Below are 23511 nucleotides of genomic sequence, written 5' to 3'. Positions count from 1 at the left end.
AGCAGCCTGGGAACCATCAATCACCGATTTTGACACAGTTGCATCTAGAACTAACAGAAGGAATGAGTTTTGAGGGAAATGGTTTAGTAGTAGTAGTAGAATCTATGGTCTTCAACACATACTTCCAAAGTGTTACTCTTGAATGAGAGGACCTGTTGTATCAGATGTGATCAAAAAAGAATGTTTACAGAAGTCTACTACAGGCAGTTCTTCATTTGCAACAGGTTTCATAGTGACCTCTCCAGGATACTTAAAATTTGAATCCGATGCCTGGTTGGTGGTGGTCACATGGCTGCATTTTGGGCAGTAGGCAAGTATCTCCATTTATGGCCTTTTGCAGCACATGTTCATGTGACTGCAATTTATATTTCTGGGTTTTGGCAAAACCCATAATAAAATGCAGTCACATGACCATGAGGCACTGCAAATGGCCATAAATGGGGACACTTGCCTAGTGCCCATAATACAGCCATGTGATCACCACCAACCAGGCTTCAGGGTGACATTTGTAACCTTGGCATAGTGTTGTGTAAGTACAGAAGGGGGGGGGGGCTATGTCACGACTTCAGTCGCTAAGTGAACTGTCATAACTCAAGGATTACCTGTATTCTGATTATTTAAAAGAAATGGGGAGAACTATAGTTAAACTCAGATACTGTTTCTAGGGACAGGGCACTCACCAAAAGTTTCTGCACAGAATCTATATATATATCACAGAGACCATGATGAAGAACTGAAAGTTTCCTTCTATGACCAGGATTCTCTAGCCCTTCATATGGATTATTCTTACACTATGGTAATTTGCACATGTAATTATTTTCTAATGGTAGATTTTATGACAACTACTTCAAGCTATTAGAAGGTGAATCAAAATACATTATAAAGCTGTAGATTAATCATCATTTTTAAGATTTCTAATGTGGTTATTCCTTGTTTCAAAATAAATACAACAATTTGTAATGGCTTTGGTACGAACAATCAGATATTCAGCCTAGGCACTATATCACAATTTAGGATAAAATATATATCATACTTACCCCCAAGAGATTTTTAGGCACATAGCCTTCCTTGTCATTGAGCCGAGCCCACCACCAGTCTGTCTCATTGTCATCTTTGCGCCGCAAAATTGTAAGCGCATCTCCTTCATGAAATGACAACTCATCGTTGTTTTGAGATTCATAATCCCACAATGCATAAACTATGCCTTTGTTCATGACTCCTAACTTCTCCTGTATACCTGTTAACAAATGTTTTAACCAAAAATGAACAATTTTAAAATTGGAAACTATAATTTCAATTATGAAATTAAAATTTATTTAATCATAATTTATATAAAAATATCAAAATCCCTTGTTTCTGACCAGTAGGAATAAAAATGTAAAGTTTATAACCAATCCCTACATCATTGCTTCATCAGTAAAAATATTATTTATTTATTCATTTATTTGACTTCATTAAATTCCCAACTTCAATGGTCTCTGGGAAGTATACAAACTCCAAAGGACTTTGGACATAGTTGAGTAACAGGCAAAAAAAGAAAAAAAATGTGGGTGAGCATGTGAAACTCCATTTGTGCAAGTAAAAGGTGCACACACTCGTGTTTAAAGCTCCATTTGCACAGAACCATCTCATCTTCCACCCACCCACCCCAGTCCACAAAGCTGGAAAAGTTGGGGACCCCTGCTCTAAAGAACCCACCTTACTCTACTTGGCCATGATTAATGCATATTTGCACTATATGATGTAAATACTTTGGTGCCCAGAGAAGAAATTTCTATTGATTGGAGAAGTGAATCCCAATGATTTTGCTATGATGCAGCGGTTTCTGATCAAGAAGTCTTTTACTCTCAATGATGAGAGTAAAAAAGTAAATGTCTGCTAAAGTTAGATCTCATTTTCAGTAAAAAGATTGTATTTGTTTATATTTCCTATTTCTTAACTGCTGAACTTCCTCAAAGATAGAAACGAATATGGGAAAATAATATATTAATCTGCTTTATAATCTCTCCATTCTCTTTTAAACCCTCTCCCGTACTGACATAATACTTGCAAACACACATTTTCTTTTGAGAGAATTGAGTCCTGCCTATCCACTGGCCATACTATGTAATGGTGATATTTTAAAGTGGCAGGTACCTGGAATCTTAAAAAGCAGTCAAAGTACTGAGCGAACAAGGAGGAACTATTATTCCGATCAACTGTTACAGCGGCCAATCTAAACAAAAGCTTTCTTCATCTGACATATTAACGTTGTATTGCAATCTTAACATCTGAAGGGCACAAGACTGGGACAGAGGGCAAGTAAACTTAGGAATCATGAAACCTACCATATAGGAACTGGGAACACTGAATGTATCCTTCTTCCATCTCCTCACATTTATCTGCTGCAGTTTCTATATCACTTATAGTTGAAGCAAAAATTGCTGCTCCAGATTCAACAAGTAATTTACAGAGGTGAACACTGTTGCAACTGGCAGCACAATGCAAAGGAGTCCTGAAACAAAGTAGATATTGGATATATAATATATAATATAAGGCAAATAAAGGATATAAATAGATATGCTAAGATGAAACCAATTAGCATCTGGCTGCTAGTTCTTCTCCAATTGTTAGAAGAGTTATTAATATATCACATTAATACCTTACCATCCATCACTATCTGCTGCATTAACGTTGACCCCAAAATCCAACAAAAATTTAACTATGTGGTGATGGCCAGCACAAACTGCATTGTGCAGAGGGGTAATTCCTTCATCATTAGGTTTGCTGGGATCATCCACCTAGGGGAAAAACAAGTATGACTATATGAAAATATTTTTATGTATTAAAAAAAGCGGATGAATTTGATCCTATTTCCAAGCTTACCTCATATATGATCCTTTGCACTAGATCAAATTCTCCCTCTAGTGAAGCATCCAAGAGCAGGGCCAAGGGATTGAACTTTACCCGCAAATTATGACCAGTTCTTTCTGAGTCTGGTTTCTTCAGGTTGGTCCTTTTGGTCTAAACAACAATGTGACAGTTACGTTTAAACTACTTTACTGTGACAATATTCAATTTATCCAAATTTTATTTTAATTTATGTATTTATTAAATTTATATATCACCCATCCAGGTCTCATTCTTCATTAGTTATTAAATGTATACACTGTTCATCTCACTATCTCATTATCCACAAGCTAATGAAGACTCCGTTTTCATTTCTAATCTGTTGTTAGAGGTTAGAAATGAACATGAGTTAGAACAAATAGAAGATGTATTCCAACTTGATCTTCACATTTTCTTAAGTATGTATAAAACACAATATACCATATTCTCTCAATACAACTGAAAATTTACTTGAGCTATTCTAGGATCTTAATAATCTTCAAACATTGGAGAGATTCAGCTTTTTATTTCTCTCTCTCCTGCTTAAAGATGTGTTGAGTTATTGATATGACCTACTTTTGTTGGCTACGACTGGATTGTGGAACATAAACCCTCAACTGAAAGTTTTGAAGTATAGCCTCTAATTTATGACTCATTAAAAACAGATACAGCTCATCCGCAAACTGCTAGACTTCCTGTCCACCTATTTGAGAATGCAGAAACAGGAATATTGTTAAGCTTTGGCAAGTCATCATTATTTGACTGATGAATTATGCTTTCAGCCTTCCAAGTCACATATTGTCAGCACTGGAGACGTTTGCTATAGAAAGGACATACGGCTTAAAATGATATGAGCATTGACAAATTAAAAACACATTCATTTAAAAATATGTCATTTTTTAAATGTCATTCCTGTTTTGCTGTAACTTACTACAGGAAGTGGAGGTGCAGGAGGAAGAACAGATAGCACCTGCACTTCATCATCATCTGGGGAACTGCCCATGGGTATTGGACTCGGAGGCCGCTCAATAGGAGGAGCCATAGCGGGGTTGTTGTTGTTGTCATCCTCAGTTGTCTCAGGAATTTGATTTGTAGTTTCTACACTGATCAACTCCTCAGTTGCAGGAGAAGGTAGTTCATTATCATTAGCATCTGATGAAGGCTCATCAGAAAGCGGAACTGTAGAAGGTACTGACACTGGATCCTCAATATTGCCATTAGTATTCATGTTCCCATTATCAACGTCTGCCAAGGTACCGATGAAATCTTGTGATTTACTTGACTCATAAAAAGGGGCACTTTCTATTCCTCCTGCCAAAGTATTAAAGCGCTGGTATAAGAGTTTTTGAATATTTGGTCCACTGGGGCCTTCTGGCTCTGTGATAGAACTTCGCTTCTTTAAAGGCCTAGGAGCATTGGCAAGTTTCCTGCGAAGAGCTTCAAGATCAGCATCGCTTTGGTAACGAAGGGGTGAATGAACAATAGGAGTGAGCTTTGTCGGACTGAGAGGGCGAGGAATGTTTTCTACGTTACTGTTATCCCCAGAGGATGGAGTGCTTTCTTGCTCTTGCTCTTTTTCACTCATGTCATTTGGTGCTTGAGACTGTGATGTACTGGCAGGCAAAGATCCTTGAAGGAAGGGAAGTGGTGAAGGAGATGTTGAGCCAGACTGTACAACAGGTTTGCCATAGACTGAGAAGAAAAGGTAAGAGAGGGACAGTTAAAAGTAAAATAGAATTATATAATTTTAATTTTTAAAAAAAATCAAAATTACTTCTGCTAGTGGTTGACTTTGTAACATTTCCTAATACACATATATAACTCTCCAGTCCCTTCTACAATCTTCAGAAATTGAAGTATCCTGAAGAGAAAGAAATTATAAGGCCAAACATGTATAATTATTTACCATGTTTGTTTTATTTTAGCCCCCTGAAACAGGCACGTAAACAGAGATAAGACATATTTTAAGCAGGAAACAAATTATCACATCAAAAGGTTAGTACTTTTTGGAAGCATGAATTAGAGAAATTAAGAAGTTAATCATTTCTTTTCTCTCCTTGAGGCTGAACAGGTCAAGTGGATATGTTTGCCGCCTTGAATTATTTGTAAAAATACTAAAGACGGGATACAAATAATTAAATGAATTTAAATATGTTATCTAGTTTGGAAATAAAATGCCTACAAGAAAATAATCAAGCTTAGAAAGCACCAAGGATCTCATTATATATCTTTCTTATCTCTTTTTGATATACATCTCACAATCACTGTTCACAATTATTAAACTATTAAACAAATCAAGTCTGATCATAATTCCTAAAGGGTTGCAACTTCTAAAGCATAGCCAGAAAATCGAAGTAGCATAAAATTATTCTACCTGCTTTAACTGACTTATTTAGTGTACTGTACACAGCTTGTTGATAGTTCTTTGGTGGAGTTGCTTGCTGCAGATAGACTGAATATATGGAACTTGAATTCACAGTTTGAGGCCCTTTCCTAGGAGACTGGGGTCTTGAACCTTTTTCAGCTAAGAAAGGCCTAATGGCCACTGTTAAAGGGAGATCAGGCCTGCTATCCCCGCCTGGAAATAATGGTGCATTAGAAGGTTGGTATGTTGGACTTGGAGGCACAGATATTCTCTGTTGTATCTGCTGTGAAGAACTTGGTTGGTGAATGCTGCTTGTGGGTGGTAAAGGAATAGGTCTTTGCCGGTTCACAGCGGTAGAACTAGGCCTTGGCAGGCTGCCATCTTTTCGTCTTTCCAAGGAATTAGTGGAACCTGGTCCTGAAGGAACAGAGCTTGGATAGGTCCCATAGTTTTGAGGCAACTGTTTATTTACACCAGGAATAGTTGGTGGTATTTTGCCCACATCAAGACTCTAAGGAAAAAAACAAGTTTTAAAAGGCTCATTAGATTGCTCTATTTCACACTAGATAACTGAAATATAAATCTAATGACAAGAGGCATAAAATTTTGCCAAGGAGATCCATAGTATAACAGTTTAACAAATGAGTTGTATACAGATTCTGTACCAAATTGTAAAAGGAATGAAATTTTTAATGTTATGTGAAGCAAGAGGAAGGAAGGGAGGGAGGGAAGTAAGTAATAAAAAACCCACCAGTTTATCAGTGCTTCCTAAACCTGAAGATGACAAAGGTTGACTGGATATAGTTCCTTGTTTTAAACTTGCATCCATGTTTGATTCTTTCCAGTCTGTATTAGAGAGTTGTGGTGGCTTTACCACAGCAGTTTGTTTAAGTGCAGGCCATGTTCCATCATTAGCTTCAAAAAAAAGGAAAACGTTTCATTAAAGATATGCTTCGGGAATAAATAGATCTAGAAAAAAATATTTACATTAAGGAAATAAAAGTGGTAACAGAAAAGCCAAAAAACAGATTTACTTTTAATTCTAAAGATTCATCATTTATGCACTGTTCTGTTCCATACCATGGTCAAATTACAAGAATCTATAAACTTATTCATATCAAAAGAATTACTTGATATTTAAAATGGCTACATTCAGAAGACTCAGCTTCTTTAGCACATTACAGTAATAGCTGATAGAAAAAGCAATGCTATAGATGTTGAAATTCTCTCCTATAGTCATTTCTTGAAAGGGGTAAAATAGTTAATGCATTTATAATCAGTGATTTTGCACTATGAATTGCATAATTTTGCTTACTTATGAGTGCAATTTAAATAAGACCCGTGACATTAATTCTACAGCTAGAAACCACTTAAAGCAGAATTATCAAAATATTTAATGGCATTAAAATGTCTAAGCATATTAAATTAACTAAGAATTTCTGCCTTAAATTTCTACCTATTTTTAGTTTGATAGGCCAAAAGCAGGTCTTCCTAATTTTTTCAATCATGATTTTGTGCTGAGAAAAAAAAGGGAAAAAAATGGAATCTAAAATGAATCTAACAAAATAGTAATTGCAAGATTTTTTTAATCAGAATTTCCCAAAAACATAATTAATTACATGTAGTACAGTATTCATGTAGTAATAGCAAGGAATGGTATATCCAGATATGTTTAGGAGAGGATTTCAACAACTAGACAACAACTTATGATAGAATTGTTGTAGACTATCTGCTCCAAATAAACCTTTAATATCCCTTAATTTAGTACTATTATTAAGTAATATTAATTAACTTGAATTTAAGTTGATTCATATAATTTTTTTGGTTCATTGTTACAAAATTATACTCTTGAGTTGGTCCTTTGTCAGTCTTAGGATGTTACATGTCATGGGATCTGGTAAATTGAGCAATTGTCTGCCTCCCATAATATCTGCCCAGAAGATTCAATCGTGTAAGACTGGCGTGTTCTGGATTCCTTCAATTAAGCAGTGCAATTTATTAGGACACCAGAAGCACATTGTCTGTTTATTAGAAGAGCCATGAAGGCCCGACCTTTGAGGAAGGAGAATGAGACCTCTTGCTTCATTCCATTTGTCTGTCACACTTGCCATGTTTAATTTCTATCTTTATCTTTTATCAGTTTTACTGTAATTTCTTCGATTGTTGTGAGTGCCCAAATCAGCAGCATACAAGTTTAATAATTTATTATATTAATTAGAAGAAAAACATTGATTGTGCAAAGAAGCAGAAGAAACAGTAGATCCTATACTCAGTTTATGTAAGAACATGCACACACACGGGGCGGGGGGGGACAGAGGGGGGAGAGAGAGAGAGAGAGAGAGATTAAAAGGCATGTCTGGGGAAAAATTCCATATTCACCATTGCTCACAAAATAACTTCATGCTACTGTACATGAAGTCCAGGAAAAGATTCTGCTGAGGATGAAACTTAGAATATACCATTTTGTGTCTTAATTTAACTTATTTAAAGCTGGAATAAATCACACTTTTTAGTTAATAAATGAGAATATAGCTAGAATACTGTAGAGAAATTCTACACCATTAAAATATATTTTTTCTTATAGTTTCTATAATCTGACAATAAGTACATTTCTCTCCCATACACATACATGAGCATGATTTTCAATCTTTGTGATTAAATATCCATTTTGTGATCCTCTACTCAATCACCCAATATGTATATATTATCAATTACTGAATAAACTTATTTTAATTAAATCTCATAGAAAGATAAACCTTTCAAGAAGCTGAATAGAATGCAAAAAACAGAATAACAGTATATTAAAATTAATATTAGCAATTTTAAATGTTATAGATTTATCTTCAAATTTAACATGCTGAAAAGTAATCAGTTGAGAATGAATTGAGATTGATTTTTGATTGGAGTTAAAAATCATTGACGTTGGTTTAAATATATTATGGTTTGTAAAACATACATTTCCGAAACTGATTAGTTTTGTTTCTTGGATACCATGTAGAGCTGCATTCAGGCCTGACATCAAGGTCTGATACTGTCCATGACCACCTATAACCATCATCTAGGATAGTACAAAGAATCAGAAAATCAACTTTCTCTACCCGCTCAAACCCCCTCTCCCCGCTACCATGAAGAAGAAATGTGGGTGGTTTTTTTTAAAATTATAGCTGAAGCAGCAGCCAAAATATGTTTTATATTTAAATAACTTTTTTCACATGTAAAAATCTCATGTAGATAAACCACCTTAAAAAAAATTCTGTAGGCAAATAATGTATATGAATGTATATTATAAATATAAATAAATTATGCTGAAAAGATTGCTTTAATTTAATATCTTTAAAAAGTGACATCAAATCTATAAAATCTGTCTTGGAAAGTTTCATAGTCAAGTTAATATCAGAATATATATTAAAACGTAGGATAGAGACATGGCAGAATTCTGGCTTGTGGAGTGTGTGTTGTTTTTTACTAAAATTCCAAGACCTATTAGCAAAACAAAAGAGCAAAATACCTACTGCAAAAAATGACTGAATGTTAAAAGATGAATTAAGTCAGTTATTTCTGCATTCCATAGAATATAGACCATAATATCCTATATACTCAAATACAAGCTGTATACTGGTGTAGTTCCAGGTTTTAATTATATGAAAAAATTCAAAATTATAGCTGTGAGAATTGTTTTCTCATTTTCATTTCAGGCAAGACATATGCAGATAGTCGCACAAAATAAATGTAAGACAAAACACTTCTAGAGTCTCTTAAGTTTGATGCCCTACAAACATGGTGCCCAGTTACATGGCAACAGACGGCCAATCTCAAAAAGTTAAACCTGGTTTATTACTAGAATAGAAACATCATCAAAAAGTCCAATGGTTATAACTAGATTAAGAACTTGAGAAAATATCCTAGAAGACAGTGACAAAGCACTTTTGCACTGTTTCCCAAAAACTCTAATTTTACTTGAAGAAAACTTTATTTTTCTTTGCCCTTTAGCGTGGGTGACTTGCTTTCTGAAACCACCAAGGGAATTCATAACTCTTTTGAAAATTCTTAACATTAAGAATCAAAGTATGAGCTTTCTTTTATTCCTGATTTTATTTTATTTTTAAATCCCCAAATTATTCTAGTCAGAAAAGTATTCTAGGGTTACAAAAAGATTAGTTTAAAATATTTCTAAAATTACATTATTTGTTTTGCTTGGACACAGTAGAGCGTATAAGTAAAGGTAGGATGAACAATGCATGTCTGTGGAGATTCTCAGTCATCCAGATCACGGTTGTCTCAAATGTGCTTTTTCAAAAGGCAGCTGGACTGTTCTTTTTTCCTTGAGGAAGAATAACATTTTGTTTCTTGAATGACAAATGAAACATTTTGTTCTTCTTCATCAAGGAAAAACAGTTCAGTTGCCTTTTGAAAAAGCACTTTTTGAGATGAACAACACATGCATTCATGTTTCTTTGGAAACAGATTATCCTCAGTATTTTGAAAGTGGCATCACAGTTAATGTTAACAAAATATTGTGTTTCTTCTACATATATAAAGGGTATGAGATGTGCTAATCATGAAAATGTCTGAATCATTCTCTTTTCTTTCCTCCTCCCCAAAACTCATATGCACATTTATCTAAAATACACAGGTGGATATGACAAAATCTCTAAACATTCGTGTTTAACATGTATCTGTATATAAGACTTCATATACCCATATTAAAATTTGAATTTCTTAATTCTTAATTCTTAATTTCTTAATTCTTAATAATCTACAAATTCATAATGCAAGATTTTAGAAAAGATAGAGTGAATATTGTGCACACCAGATTGAAGAGAAGGAGATAACAGAAGACAATTCATTATAATGTTTAAATCAGAAATCTTCTATAGACTTGGAGTTTGTCCACCATACCCATAATTTGTAACTATAGGAAATACTGTAACTAGATATGGTCACAAATTAAAAGAAGAGAAAGAATACCAGTAGGTTATGTGTATTTTTTTTGAAAAATGAATGATAAATGACATGTTAAACAATAAAAGAAAACCCAACCCCACCCCAGAAATTACAGGAACAAAAATGTGACATTAGATGTATTCTGAATGAATATTCTGTTTTATATACTTAGTATATAATCTTTTCAGAAATTGTTCTCAATTTAATTTACTAGAGAAAAAAAAGGCTAACTTTAAAAAAGAAGCACATATGTAATTAACATATACATGACTGAACAGCAATCTTACTGTTTTTGAAAAAATATTCATGTTATAACTTTTTAATTCTCATTTTCATAGTAGAATTTCATAATACTGCATATCTAGAAGATACCAAACAGAAATACAAGACAGAGATATTTATCTCAAGATTATTAAAATCAAAGGACCATTTTGTTTTATTTCAATATTTTATCCCAAGAGATAGAGATACTCCAGACAAGTAGTAATCCTAAAGAAATACTCCTTTATCATCTCCCTCTGCACATAACAAGTAGAATCAATAAGAGCTACTTACCAGATTTGGACCTTCCATGAGTTGTGCTAGTAGTAATTGTGAGGGACTGTGGTTTTACTGGGTCAAGTGGTACAGCATAGTTGTTGGAGCTAGGAACCTGAATATATGGCCCAACTGCTGCAACTCTGCCTGAAGCATTCAATGAGGACTGTGGTGAGGAAGTTCCATTTATCCGATTTAACTAAAAAATAACAAATCAAAACTTGTGTTAATATGCCTTTTAAAAAATAAATAAAAGCTAGAATTGCTTCATAGAAGCTCAAAAGTAATTAGTGCCATCTACTCCACTTCCTTCATTTCAATCTTATTGGATATTTTAAGAGATAGCATGTTTTTAAAAATGATTTTATGATGAAGTCAGGCACACACACATCTTTACAATTTGTATTTCTTAATAATATTAATGCCTTCAATCCTGGAAACTTAAATCACTTGATGTCTACTTCAAAATAGAAAAAAATGATCTGACATTATCTCAGATATAATCTATTTTCTTCCAGTTGTAAGGTTGAAGAAACTGTAGCCTTTCATATGTTACAAAAATACACCTGACAGATTTCTCTTGTGATTGGCCACGACCGCTGAAGGTTCTGAAATTTGTGGTTCAGCAAGTTATAGATGGTGGGAGATTTCCCGCTCACATTCTACTGGTTTTAAGTTAGAAGGATGTGGCTAGAAATATCAATAGATAGGAAAATCAAGAGAGGAGGAGATCATTTCTCCTTTGGCAAGATAGGTGGCAAGCACGTTTAATAAAAAAGTAAATACAATTTCTATTTTACTGTTCTAATTATAAGAGCATTCTGTGCAAGAATTAGTATTTTTCAGTTTACAGAGCATTCTCCCTAAATTGTCATGTGTTTCATACGTTTCAATCGTTTATGCAATATGCCAGCATAACACATTTTTAATCACACATGTATATCTGCGGTGTAAATAAATATTTTAAAAAGTTATACATTTCTCACTAATTTAAGAGTATTTCCATAAGATAGTAGAATGCTACAGCTGCATAAAAATGGAAATTCACTGAGCTTTACAGAACTCACTGAAATGTGGCCCTTTTAATACTTTATCTTACAGGGATGTTTTCTTTTTGACGTGCCTCAACTTTTTTCTTGTACAGGCGCTCGCGTAGCTCATTGATTCGTTTGTCCATCATAGCCACTTCCATGTTACGTTTGTTCAAAAGTTCTTTCTGTTGCTGAAGTTTAGTATTCTGTTCTTGATTAAGCCTGTTGCGAATCTATTTATTAAAAAAACGATTATCATTCAAAGTTGATCCAAATATACTCACAGATATTTAATGTGAAAAAAATTAAGATCAAGCTGACAGGATCTAAACACATATGCTATGAAATTTATTTCATTTAAAATAATATGAAACGACAGTAGTTCATTTGTATCTCAGAAATTTCTGAAACTCAATGGTTTGGTAAGAGACTGCTGTTTAAGACACCCAAACCTAAACCTTCTTTTTCAGGAACAGAGAGAAAAGTAAGGGAATTTCATTCACTTAAAGTGTATCTATGCAGGGAGATTCCATCAGAATTTCAGGTCTAGCCCACTGCAGACCAACTTCTGCAGAGCTAGAAATCTAGATATCTGTTGTACAAAGACCACAAATAATCTATATGTGATCATGTGAGATTTTAAGGTAATCAGACAAAGTCAGAATACTATCTAAATTGAGTGAGCTAATATCAAGAAGTTCATTTAGATCTCCTACTGCTACTGCTCAGCTCATTTCAGAGATGAGCAGAAAAGTGCTGGCATGTAATTTCCCTCTTCATTCTCTGCTTATTTTTGATCTGAATATACTGAGGAGCAGAAAGGCATGTTGTAACAGGATTTAAAGTAATTTTAGACTACAGTCTCCTTTTCCCTTAATTTAAAGACCTCCAGAAAAGCATAGTTGGCCTTTACATGATATACTGGGGAACACACACTGAAAAGAAGTGAAGCTAACTTTTTAATTAGGTTCCCTTAATATCTTGGTCTTTTTTGAAAAGCCAAGACAGATGTCAGATCTCAGGAAGAGGCAGTGCCCAATAAACATGGCAGGCACTGTGACATAGAAAGACACCTTCTCATTTCCACAGGATAACAGTTTCATAAAAGGGCCCTAAATATACCCATCCTATTGCATTTGGTGGAATGGGAGAAACTATCAGAGATACAGGTAGTCCTCAGGTTATACCCACTCATTCAGGAACCATTCAAAGTTACATCAGTGCTGAATGAGGGGATCTTAAGACCGTTTCTCAAAATTGTAATCACTGCAGTGTCACTGGGGTCATGTGATTGTGATCTGGAAGGTTGATAACTGGCTGTTGCAATTGCAACAGTTGCAGTATCACGTGGTCACATGGTTGCCATTTGTGACCTTCTGAATTGGTTTACCACAAGCAAAGTCAACGGGGAAGCCGGTGGGAGGCTGCAAATCATTCCCAGCATTTTATCTCATGACCTGTGCTCTATAGAGCCCACTCAACTGCCCACCTGTAGCTCTCACCCACCAGCCTCCTTGCCTGGAACTTCTGCCTCTTCCCATGTTGCAGCTACATGATGTCTTCGCTTAATTACCCATTTGGTCTTGGGGGTACAATGGCAATCAGGACTGCTATTACAGTTTAAGATGAAATTATTTCGTGATGGAAATCCTGGTTCCAACTGCTGACATAACTCAAAGATTACCTGTAGGAGTTGCCCAATAAATATCTATGGCTGAACTGTTAGTGCAACATAGCTGATGCGTCCTGTTCAGGTTTGATGGATTCTCTATTTTTGTTTTATTTTGTTGTAGAGAAATGACTAGTTTTTAAAAGAAAATTTAAAGGAACTGGAGAAAAGGCTACACTTCTGCTAATAAATAAGTAAATATCTTAATTATTTACCTGTAGCTCTTGATATAATTTTTTTAATTCTATAGCTGCAGGTCCTGTCATCTGTCCATTATAAGACTGGAACCCATTCAATTTCCCTTTTCTTAGATCTTCTAATTGTTGAGTAAGCTGGTCCACTTTTAACACTGCAGCCTGTAATTCTTGTTGCTTCTCCTGGAACATGGCACTGATATGTTCAATTTCAGTAGCTACCATTAAAATGAAAAATGGGAAATATCAATGAGTATCAGAGATTACATGCAACACTTTAGAATTAAATCCTTACAATCTTTGCATTATATGAGGTGTCTTTAGTGCTCTCTGAGCTTGGTTGATTTCTTACAGATGTTTCATTACCCAATGATTAGCACTGATGATATTACTTAATGTAGATAATGAAACATCTGCAAGAAAACAACCAAGCCCAGAGAGCACCAAGGATGACTCATTTCAACCCAGAACTACAAATATCATCCTTTATTGGTTTGCATTATATCTCTATGAGCAAAATAAGAATGAGAAATGGAGAAATTGTGATCTGACAAGTTCATTATAATATTCTCTTGCTATAAGTTTTCTGATCCCTAAATAAATAAATAGTCCAATTTATTTCCGTTCCCTACACTCAGGACATAGAAGCAATAAAGGACAAACATGGGAAGCTGAGAATACTGACATGAAAACTTAAGCCCTGAATTGTACAATCCAGCTCCATGTCCAAACATCGGAACCACAACCACCCTATAAACTCCACAACCACTATGCCACAACCAGCCTACAAATTCCATAAACAAAGAAGCCTGCATTTGTACTTAAGGACTTAAAAAAAATCAGTGTATGCATTTGTTAATATTGTATGTTCGAAAGAAAGAAATAATATTAAGAGGTTCTCTAAAAACAGCAAAAATTGAGAATATTAATGCTGAATAACTTTTCTGATTCAAATATGATTAATCATGTGCTTTCCTTTTTGAATAAGCATGGTATTTAAATCTATAATGTCTCAGAATTATATTTATTTATGTAAAACTTTTGTATAGGTACCCACCTTAAAGTCAAACTATGCCCCCTCCCACTATGACCTCACCCTATCTCAGTGCCTGGGGGAAGAGCCAGATCTTGGATGCTCTCTGGATGATAAAAAGGATGGGAACCTGTTGGATCTCCAGGATGGTGAACTATATGTAAAGTAAACCATTATGGTTCACATAATAAGCCATATTTTTTTAAAAAAATCCTGGCTAACTGAAATATATGAATGTCTTGCTTTGCTCAGATAATTTATACCAAGTTTAACAGTTTTAACTATACACGAACTTCATTCTTAATCAAGTGTGTGCTCAAAACATGCTGAAAAATAATGTAAACTTGGCTATATTCTGATACAGCATTTGTTCTCTTTGGCATGAAAAATTGAGGGGATGGAAAATAAAAGTGTAATAGCAGAAATGGCTTCCATGTTCAAAATGGTTCAGATGATTGCTTTTCCATATCTGAAGTACTACAGTAGTCTGCCAGATATCTCACTGCATGACTATCTCTAAACCAAGTAATGGATCAAAAAAGTCAAGTAACAAGTATTACAGAAATGGGGAGAAATTGCTCATACACAAATTGCCATTCATAATTTTGCTGTAGTCCACCTGCCCCCTCATGGCACGGATTTTTTTCAGTTTAGTCTCTTGGGTCTCTACTCGTTCTTTAAGTTTCTGAAGCTTTTCACTCTCAGACACAGACTGTTGTTGACGGCGCTCTTGTTGCTTGAGATAACGCAAACGTTGTTCCTATCAAAACAAGTACAACATGTAATCATTCTGTTTTATTTTTAGAAAAATATTACCAGTCTGTAAGTATTAAAAGCATGCTGAGACAGTTAGTCTTTAAATTAGTTAACAGCTTTCTTGCCTACCAATATTTTTCCTTTTGAGTCTAGAAACAAATATTAACTCCCTGTCAAACTTGTAAGAAGTTCAAATCTCATATACACTTTAAGAATTCAAGCGAACTATTCATTCCAGCATAGCTGCAAGTTTCCTGTAAAGTGTACTTCCTGCTACTCGAACATGCTTCCTTCCACTGAAAAATTGGTCCCAACACTCCATTACACAACTTCCCAAAGGAAACAGTGACTATCATAGGATTACAAACATATAAAGAGATCCAAAGCAAGATATATATCACTTCTTTAGAATCACAGCCTATGAACTGAACAAATGCAGGAAATGCTTCCTTTTTTCTCATAGCACTTTGTTATTACACAAAACAAAAATTAAAATTCATTTCTGCCCTCTAATATGGCACATATTTTTAGTAGCATATGCTAAAATACTTCAGTAGTAAAATATATACACTGTATCAATTATGTTTCAAATGGATTTTAGAATTTTATTAGATAAACTACAGCCCTGTTCAGACAAATAGCCTATATATCATGGACAATTTTTACATATTAATCATGTCCACTTGTTTACTCCTTTTCTGAACTAAATATGCCATAACCTTTGCTCACTGGGGATTCATTACAGTCCCTTCATAATATAGGTTGTTCTTTCTGCACCAGAACTGAACATGCCATTCATGTCCAGTTGTACTTGTAAGCATGTTTAAAACAGTATGCTACTGGTAATTATTTATTTATATATATATGTATGTATATTTAATTAGTCTAAGATCAATTGGTGCAATTTAACTATTACTTATGATTCCAGAATAAAAAAAAAAGGAGAGTGGAATCTTGTATCTTTCTATATTCCAAAACCTTTGGAAATTCGGATTATCACTATTTTTAACATTCTTGACATTCACAGAGCACTCCATGCTTAATTTAAAAGCATCCATAGTAAATTTCTGATTGAGCTCAAATAAACAGGTGAAACTGGGCCAGCCAAAAGAAAAAAAGACGAAGAAACAGAGATGTTATTCTCAGAGATGAAATAAATAGTCTGGGTAGTTTAATTCATACTACTTCCAAAGAACTATTGATGAAAGAAAAGAAAAGAAAAGAAAAGAAAAGAAAAGAAAAGAAAAGAAAAGAAAAGACCTAAAATATGTGTTGTGTTTCAATTACTGCCTTATAAAATATCCTAGCCATTTTTGCTGCATTGATGCAGTATCACCAATTATGCTACCTTGACTAAGAATCCTAATGTAAGGTCAGTTGCATATGTACACTTGTAGCAGCATTTTAAGCAAAGAAAAACAGTACTGAATTGCAGCAATTCTTGATTACATCATTTTCCGTACAGTCAGATTTAAAAAATCTGGAAAGTATATTTTCAAAGCCTGATGGAAGTTTTACCTTGGCAACCAACATTTGCTGTTGATTTTCAATTTGCTGTTGCTGCCTGGCAGCCATATCCTGAAGTTCTGACAGTGTGAGTTCAACACGTGGATTTCCAACCTATAAAGGAAAAAGATCAATTGTAAAAAAGGAAGAGCATTCAATGGAGATATAATAAACAGTTTCACAAGTGGAAAAAAATTAAAAGCAAGCAATAATTTATTATTCAATCTCAAGACAAAACAGAGCTCCAAAATGACACATATACAGTTGCAAGAAAAAGTATGTGAACCTCTTGGGATTACGTGGAGTTTTGCATAAATTGGTCATAAAATGTGCTCTGAACTTCATCTAAGTCACAACAATAGAAAAACACAGTCTGCTTAAAATAATACTACACAAACATTAGATGTTGCCATGGTTTAATTGAACATAACATGTAAACATTCACAGTGCAGGGAGGAAAAAGTATGTGAGCTCCTAGCCTAATGACTTCTCCAAGAGCTAATTGGAGCCAGGAGTGAGCCAACCTTGACTCCAATCAGTGTGATGATATTAGACGTGTTGCTGACAGCTGTCCTGCCCTTTAAAAACACACATCTGTTTTGGGTTTACTGGTTTCAAGAAGCACTGTCTGATGTGAACCATGCCTCGCAGAAAAGAGCTCTCAGAAGACCTAAGATCAAGAATTGTTGACTTGCATGAAGCTGGAAAGGGTTACAAAAGTATCTCCAAAAGCCTTGATGTTCATGTGTCCATGGTAAGACAGACAAATGGAGAAAGTTTAGCACTGTTGCTACTCTCCCTAGGCGTGGTCGTCCTGTAAAAATGACTGCAAGAGCACAGCGCAGAATGCTTCATGAGGTAAAGAAGAATCCTAGAGTGTCAGCTAAACACCTACAGAAATCTCTGGCACATGCTAACATTTTTGTTGACACATCTACAATAAGGAAAACATTAAACAAGAATGGAGTACATGGGAGGACACCACGGAGGAAGCCATTGCTGTCCAAAAAAAATATTGCAGCACGTTTGAAGTTTGCAAAAGAGCACCTGGATGTTCCACAGCACTACTGGCAAAATATAGTGTGGACATATGAAACCAAAATTGAGTTGTTTGGGAAGAACACACAACACTATGTGTGGAGAAAAAAAGGCACCGCACACCAACATCAAAACCTCATCCCCGCTGTAAAACATGGCGGAGGGAGCATCATGGTTTGGGGCTGCTTTGCTGCCTCAGGGCCTGGACGGATTGTTGTCATTGATGGGAAAATGAATTCCAGAGTGTATCAAGACATTTTGCAGGAAAACGTACAACCATCTGTCCGCCAACTGAAGCTCCGCAGAGGATGGGTGATGCAACAGGACAATGACCCAAAGCATACAAGTAATTCAACAAAAAAATAGCTTCAACAGCACAGAATACACCTTCTGGAGTGGCCCAGTCAGAGTCCTGACCTCAACCCGATTGAAATGCTGTGGCATGACCTTAAGAGAGCGATTCACACCAGACATCCCAAGAATATTGCTACACTGAAATAGTTTTGTGAAGAGGAGTGGTCCAAAATTACTCCAGATCGTTGTGCAGGTCTGATCTGCAACTGCAGGAAACGATTGGTTGAGGTTATTGCTGCCAAAGGAGGGTCAACCAGTTATTAAGTCCAAAGGTTCACATACTTTTTCCTCCCTGCACTGTGAATGTTTATGTTATGTTCAATTAAACCATGGCAACATCTAATGTTTGTGTAGTATTATTTTAAGCAGACTGTGTTTTTCTATTGTTGTGACTTAGATGAAGTTCAGAGCACATTTTATGACCAATTCATGCAAAACTCCACGTAATCCCAAGGGGTTCACATACTTTTTCTTGCAACTGTACATTACATAAGAAATGTTTGAAAATTTAGCTTCATGAAACCAAATATATCTTTTACATGCCTGACACATCAAAGTCTCTTAATTTTTTTAAAATGTTTAGCAAAAAGTAGGCAAACAATGAATTATAAAAAACACAAAAAACAGTAACATAACTAACAAAATCCTAGAACAATCCTAAATAAAAAACAAACCCCAAAATTAAAAAAACCCAGCGTCATCATTGCTGGCCAGTCATGAGACTGTGATTTTCAATGCTGCCTGCAAGCTTCCCACAAGCAAAATCAATAGGGAAGCCAGCAGGAAGTTGGAAGTCACACCCACTGCTTTTTTGCTCACATGTTTTGTCATTCTGTTTCATGTTAATGTAATGAAATATTCCTGAAAGGATGACCCAATGGTTCATGGGCTGTCTGGTACCTTATAATATTGCATTATTATTAAACAGAAAAGGAACAAATATGATAATATTACTCTATGGTTGTAAAATATGAAATCTGTACTAAACAAAAACATACTGCTTCATTTATTGATTAGTGGAAAACATACTTTTTAAAAGAAATAAATTACACATTTACTAAATAAAGACTTCTGTTTTTACAATTTCATATACATTTTCTCCTTTCATAAAGCAGAAGACTTATTTTTTCCTCTCTATTAATAATGTTGAATTTCTACCAGTTTTGGACTGTGAATTTCAAGCTAGCCTGGTCTGTCTACCAAATAAAATTATCTGATAATTAATATGGTATCATGATTAATGAATGCACATGTTTTTTCATTATTTTATTTTTCACAATTGAACAGTATCTTTGGAATTGTTTACCATCAAATAATTGTGCATAATAATACAATATTCAATTACCGAAACAAAGTCAACAGAAGAATGCATAATCCTAATGGCTTAAATATTACAACATTTGTTACAGCATATTAAAATCCATGAGTCTGAACTATACTAAATCAAAAAACACAAAAAGGATGAGGGAAATAAGAATACTAGCCAGTAAAAAGAAAGTTACTTCTGTCCAGATCTATTGAGCCATGTCTTGGACTCTTTCAATAAGGTTTTTGTTTTTGTTTTTTGCATAGATGTCTTAAGAAAAAGTTTAACTTGTGACTACAATACAATTCCAACTGCAAATTCTTCTCATATAAAAATCAGCAAGACATTAAAGAAAATTTAATTTAGCATTTTCCCCAAAATATTACAGTTAAGTGCATACATTTCATAATAGAAGGACTAAATACAAAGTATCTCCAAAATATAACATTTTACCTTCTATCCATAACAGCAAATTATGATAACCTTCTAGACATAAATACACTTTCTACACATTTAGACAAATCTTTACCATTAATGACTATTTTGCAGTGGTATATGAACAAAACAGAAATAACAACAAAGGTTTAAACCTGTAGCATTATGCTTGGCTGTTTCCTCTTTCTCCAGATGAGAAAAAGATGGTCGTAGAAGAACAGGAAAGAGGCACAGCTTCAGAGCTGCAAATTTTGAAGATCAGAACCAGTATATTTGGCCCATCAAAGTAGGGCAGCCAAGTCTTTGAAAATTAAATAACTTCATAATAAATTTGTTCTCAAGTAATACAGTTTTCCTGAAAAGGATTCAAGCGTTTAATTCTAATTCTTTTTAATTCAATTACAGTACAGATAAAATGGATGAAAAATATCTGCAATTCTTCTCATCCAAATGAAGTCTTCTATTAGAAAACAAAATTCAAAGAAAACAACAGTAAACATTTATAATCCTGTTAGAGTCTAAGAGCCCAAATAACTGAACATTGTACTCATACTACTTATATAGTTGTTCTCTGAATGACATCATTTATTTTTCAAAACAAACCTGAGCCTATCACATACAAAACACAAAAACCTCATGGCACTCATTGACAATATAATAATATTACATTTCCAGTGTTCATAAAAGGCATTCTACTTAGATAACTACTCCCACACACATTCCAAAAATTCATTCTGAGCTTCACTTTCTAACAAACTATTGGCTTCTTTCTATTAACTGAGAAATCTTGCTCTTAAAATAGAACTGGTTCAAATATAATTCTGACCACACTAACCTATGAATGAAATACTTCTATAAAAACATAATATTTATATTTCAATTTATTACATCTGAGGAATCTTTTTACAGCAAAATAAGTATCACCTACTGGAAACATAGCCAGCGAAGTCTCACTATTTTTAGTTCTATCATTATCCCTGTAGCAAAGAACTGCTAAGAATGTTATATATTATGATTAAAATAATTCTGTTATTCAACAGAAGTGTCTGTGTGATTTATTTTCTTCATTTATTCAAGTATCTCTATCAGCTGATGTACACTTCAACTCCCAAAGATAAGTTTCTATGCACACCAGTACTAGAAGCAGCAGTCTTAAAAAACAATGAAGAGGAAATGTGATAAATATATAGTTCCCTGGCATGTGATTGTACTTATCAACCTGTAGTTTTCATATATTTTGCCACTACAGCGGTATGTGAAGAAACACATGTGCCAAATAAATTGCAGACTGGAATCTTGAAGATAGTGTTTTCATATCTGTTTAAAATATGTTAGCTAGATGTAAAAAATAATCCATCTACGGAACAGCTGATTTTGTTTGTCCATACTGAAACCAAAATGTGTATGATTTTAATGTTTCAGACCACGTCCAGAATACAACAGACGTGTTTTTTATTAATTCATACAATGAAAAGAAATACCGTATATACTCGAGTATAAGCCGACCTGAATATTTTTTTTCCTCTTTCTTTGTCTCTTTCTTTCTTCTCTCTCTCTCTCTCTCTCTCTCTCTTTCTCCCTCCTTTTCTCCTTTCTGTGAAGAACCCCAGAAGGTCTTTGGTAGGAGGAAAAATAGCCAGACGTTTTGAAACGTTTTGTAGTTTACCCTGAGCAAGGATAGCTAGTGCAGGCACTTACAATAAGCTCTCAACTCAAGCTCAGTGCACATAGGGATCCCCAAACAGTTCTCCCTCCCTTTCTCCTTCTCATCTGGCATTTTTAGAGCTCTACTATTGATTATCTTAGCCTGAGCAAGGATAGCTAGTAGCCAGCCTATTACAATAAGCTCTCAACTCAGGTTCAGTGCACCTGGGGATCTCCCTAAACAGTGAGGATTTCTTTGTTTCTTTTTCCCTTGAAGCCCCACCCCACCCCCCGCAGCCCATTTTTGCTTCCAGGGGGCTGCAGGGAGTCTTGCTAGGCACCCCCCTCATGCCCCATTTTGGCCTTAGCAAGCCTCCCTACAGCCCCTGGAAGCCAAAACGGGTTGCAGGAAAAAAGGCATTTTTTCCTCACTCAAGTATAAGCCGAGGGGGGCTTTTTTCAGCATAAAAAATTTGCTGAGAAACTCAGCTTATACTCGAGTATATACGGTATTTTGATCCATACAGAGGAGCAGCTTGTTGGGGCGGTGGGAAAGAAGATAGACAAATGAGAGAGGGATAGAGATAGGGGAGAAGGAAGACAGTGAAAAAACAGGGGTAGAGTAGCCCTTGGGATATGCTTAATTTGAGACTTATCAGAGGCAACAACACTAAGAAGAAAAGAAAGTGCTGGGAAGATAAGGTAATAGGGGAGTGGTAGGACATGCCATACTGGAATTCCTAAAGTAGAAAAGGATAAAGAGGGGATGAAGTCCACCAGCCTTGCTCTAACCCTAACCTGTTATCTGTAACAGTTTGACCCTGTTGCTACTGATGGGTAAAATAAATAATACTGAAATAATCACTGATGCTTTTTTAAAATTAATTCACAAAATCACAGAATCCATTTGTGAAGGAAAATGTAAATTTACAGTAGCAATAATTTAGCTTTATGGAAAAAATAGATTGACTAAATTTAGACAAAAAGGGAAACTATTTGGATAAAAAAATCAAAACAGTGAAGACAGAGCTTACTAATAATCAAGTGTCATATTTATCAAGGCTTTGTATACTTCAGAAATGATTTAAAATAAATGTTTTGCACCTCATAGGAGCATAGAATTTCTCTGATATTTTAGGCCACCATGAAAGCTTAAAAAGATGCTGTTACTTTAAAAAATTAAGTCATTAAACTAAACTTCATTAAAGTCATTAAAGTTTTTTTTAAAAAAACTCACATTTTTTCAAGGTATTTATATCCACACTGGACACTTTATCTAGCAATATAAATTGTGGTTAATTATACTATTAATATTACTTTTTAAAAAGTTCCCAAAGTTCTCCATATGCCGTTGTTCATAATAAAAAATTAATATACCATTACATTAAAACACTGTTTTAAATTGTGGGCAACAACAAAGTTGCAATTAAAAGACAAATCAATTAAACATTAACAAATAATACTAGCTATAGACTAAATATAATTTCAAGCAGCATCATATCCAACCCAATTTTAAGAAAAAGATGCTGCCAGCAGTAGAATATATTATTTTCTTTTGTCAGGAAACCTCCATGTTCTGAGAATAGCCTTCTAAGTGTTCCTCAGATAATAGGAAGGCAGAAAGAAAGGTCTCTTCCAAAATGTTCATATGAGAAAAGGTAGTATTTCAAATAATCTGGTGTTAGTTGATATAAGTTATTATTTATCATAACCAGTACTGAACTGTGCCCATAAACAGAAAAGCAGACAATGAAGTAGTTATAACAAGGAAGTCATATACTTTTTACAACTGACTCTAATCAGTATTTTGGGTGTGCAATTGAGACTTGCT

General features: G+C 34.6%; 1 protein-coding gene across 11 annotated transcripts in view; it reads right to left on the bottom strand.

Moving 5' to 3' along the window:
• PPP1R13B (protein phosphatase 1 regulatory subunit 13B) overlaps positions 1-23511 on the bottom strand; it is a 54662-nt gene that overhangs the window by 2130 nt on the left and 29021 nt on the right. For 3 of the 11 annotated variants that reach the window (XM_034418549.3, XM_034418550.3, XM_034418546.3), the window contains exons 5-17: positions 16916-17017; positions 15227-15401; positions 13630-13826; positions 11814-11978; positions 10733-10913; positions 8190-8291; positions 5985-6148; positions 5243-5744; positions 3800-4560; positions 2866-3003; positions 2647-2780; positions 2328-2494; positions 1038-1237 (exon numbers count right to left, since the gene is read on the bottom strand). In XM_034418549.3, the coding sequence (XP_034274440.1) occupies positions 1038-1237; positions 2328-2494; positions 2647-2780; positions 2866-3003; positions 3800-4560; positions 5243-5744; positions 5985-6148; positions 8190-8291; positions 10733-10913; positions 11814-11978; positions 13630-13826; positions 15227-15401; positions 16916-17017 (2988 nt within the window). The remainder of the gene's footprint in view (positions 1-1037; positions 1238-2327; positions 2495-2646; positions 2781-2865; positions 3004-3799; positions 4561-5242; positions 5745-5984; positions 6149-8189; positions 8292-10732; positions 10914-11813; positions 11979-13629; positions 13827-15226; positions 15402-16915; positions 17018-23511) is intronic. The other 8 variants (XM_087871923.1, XM_087871929.1, XM_034418548.3 and 5 more) reach the window with 3 other exon arrangements.

The sequence above is a fragment of the Pantherophis guttatus genome, chromosome 1, assembly GCF_059756535.1.
Source record: "Pantherophis guttatus breed Tessera chromosome 1, ASM5975653v1, whole genome shotgun sequence".
Classification (NCBI taxonomy): Eukaryota; Metazoa; Chordata; class Lepidosauria; order Squamata; family Colubridae; genus Pantherophis; species Pantherophis guttatus.
Note: the sequence above shows the minus strand (reverse complement) of the source record. Positions and strands in the feature narration are given on the sequence as shown.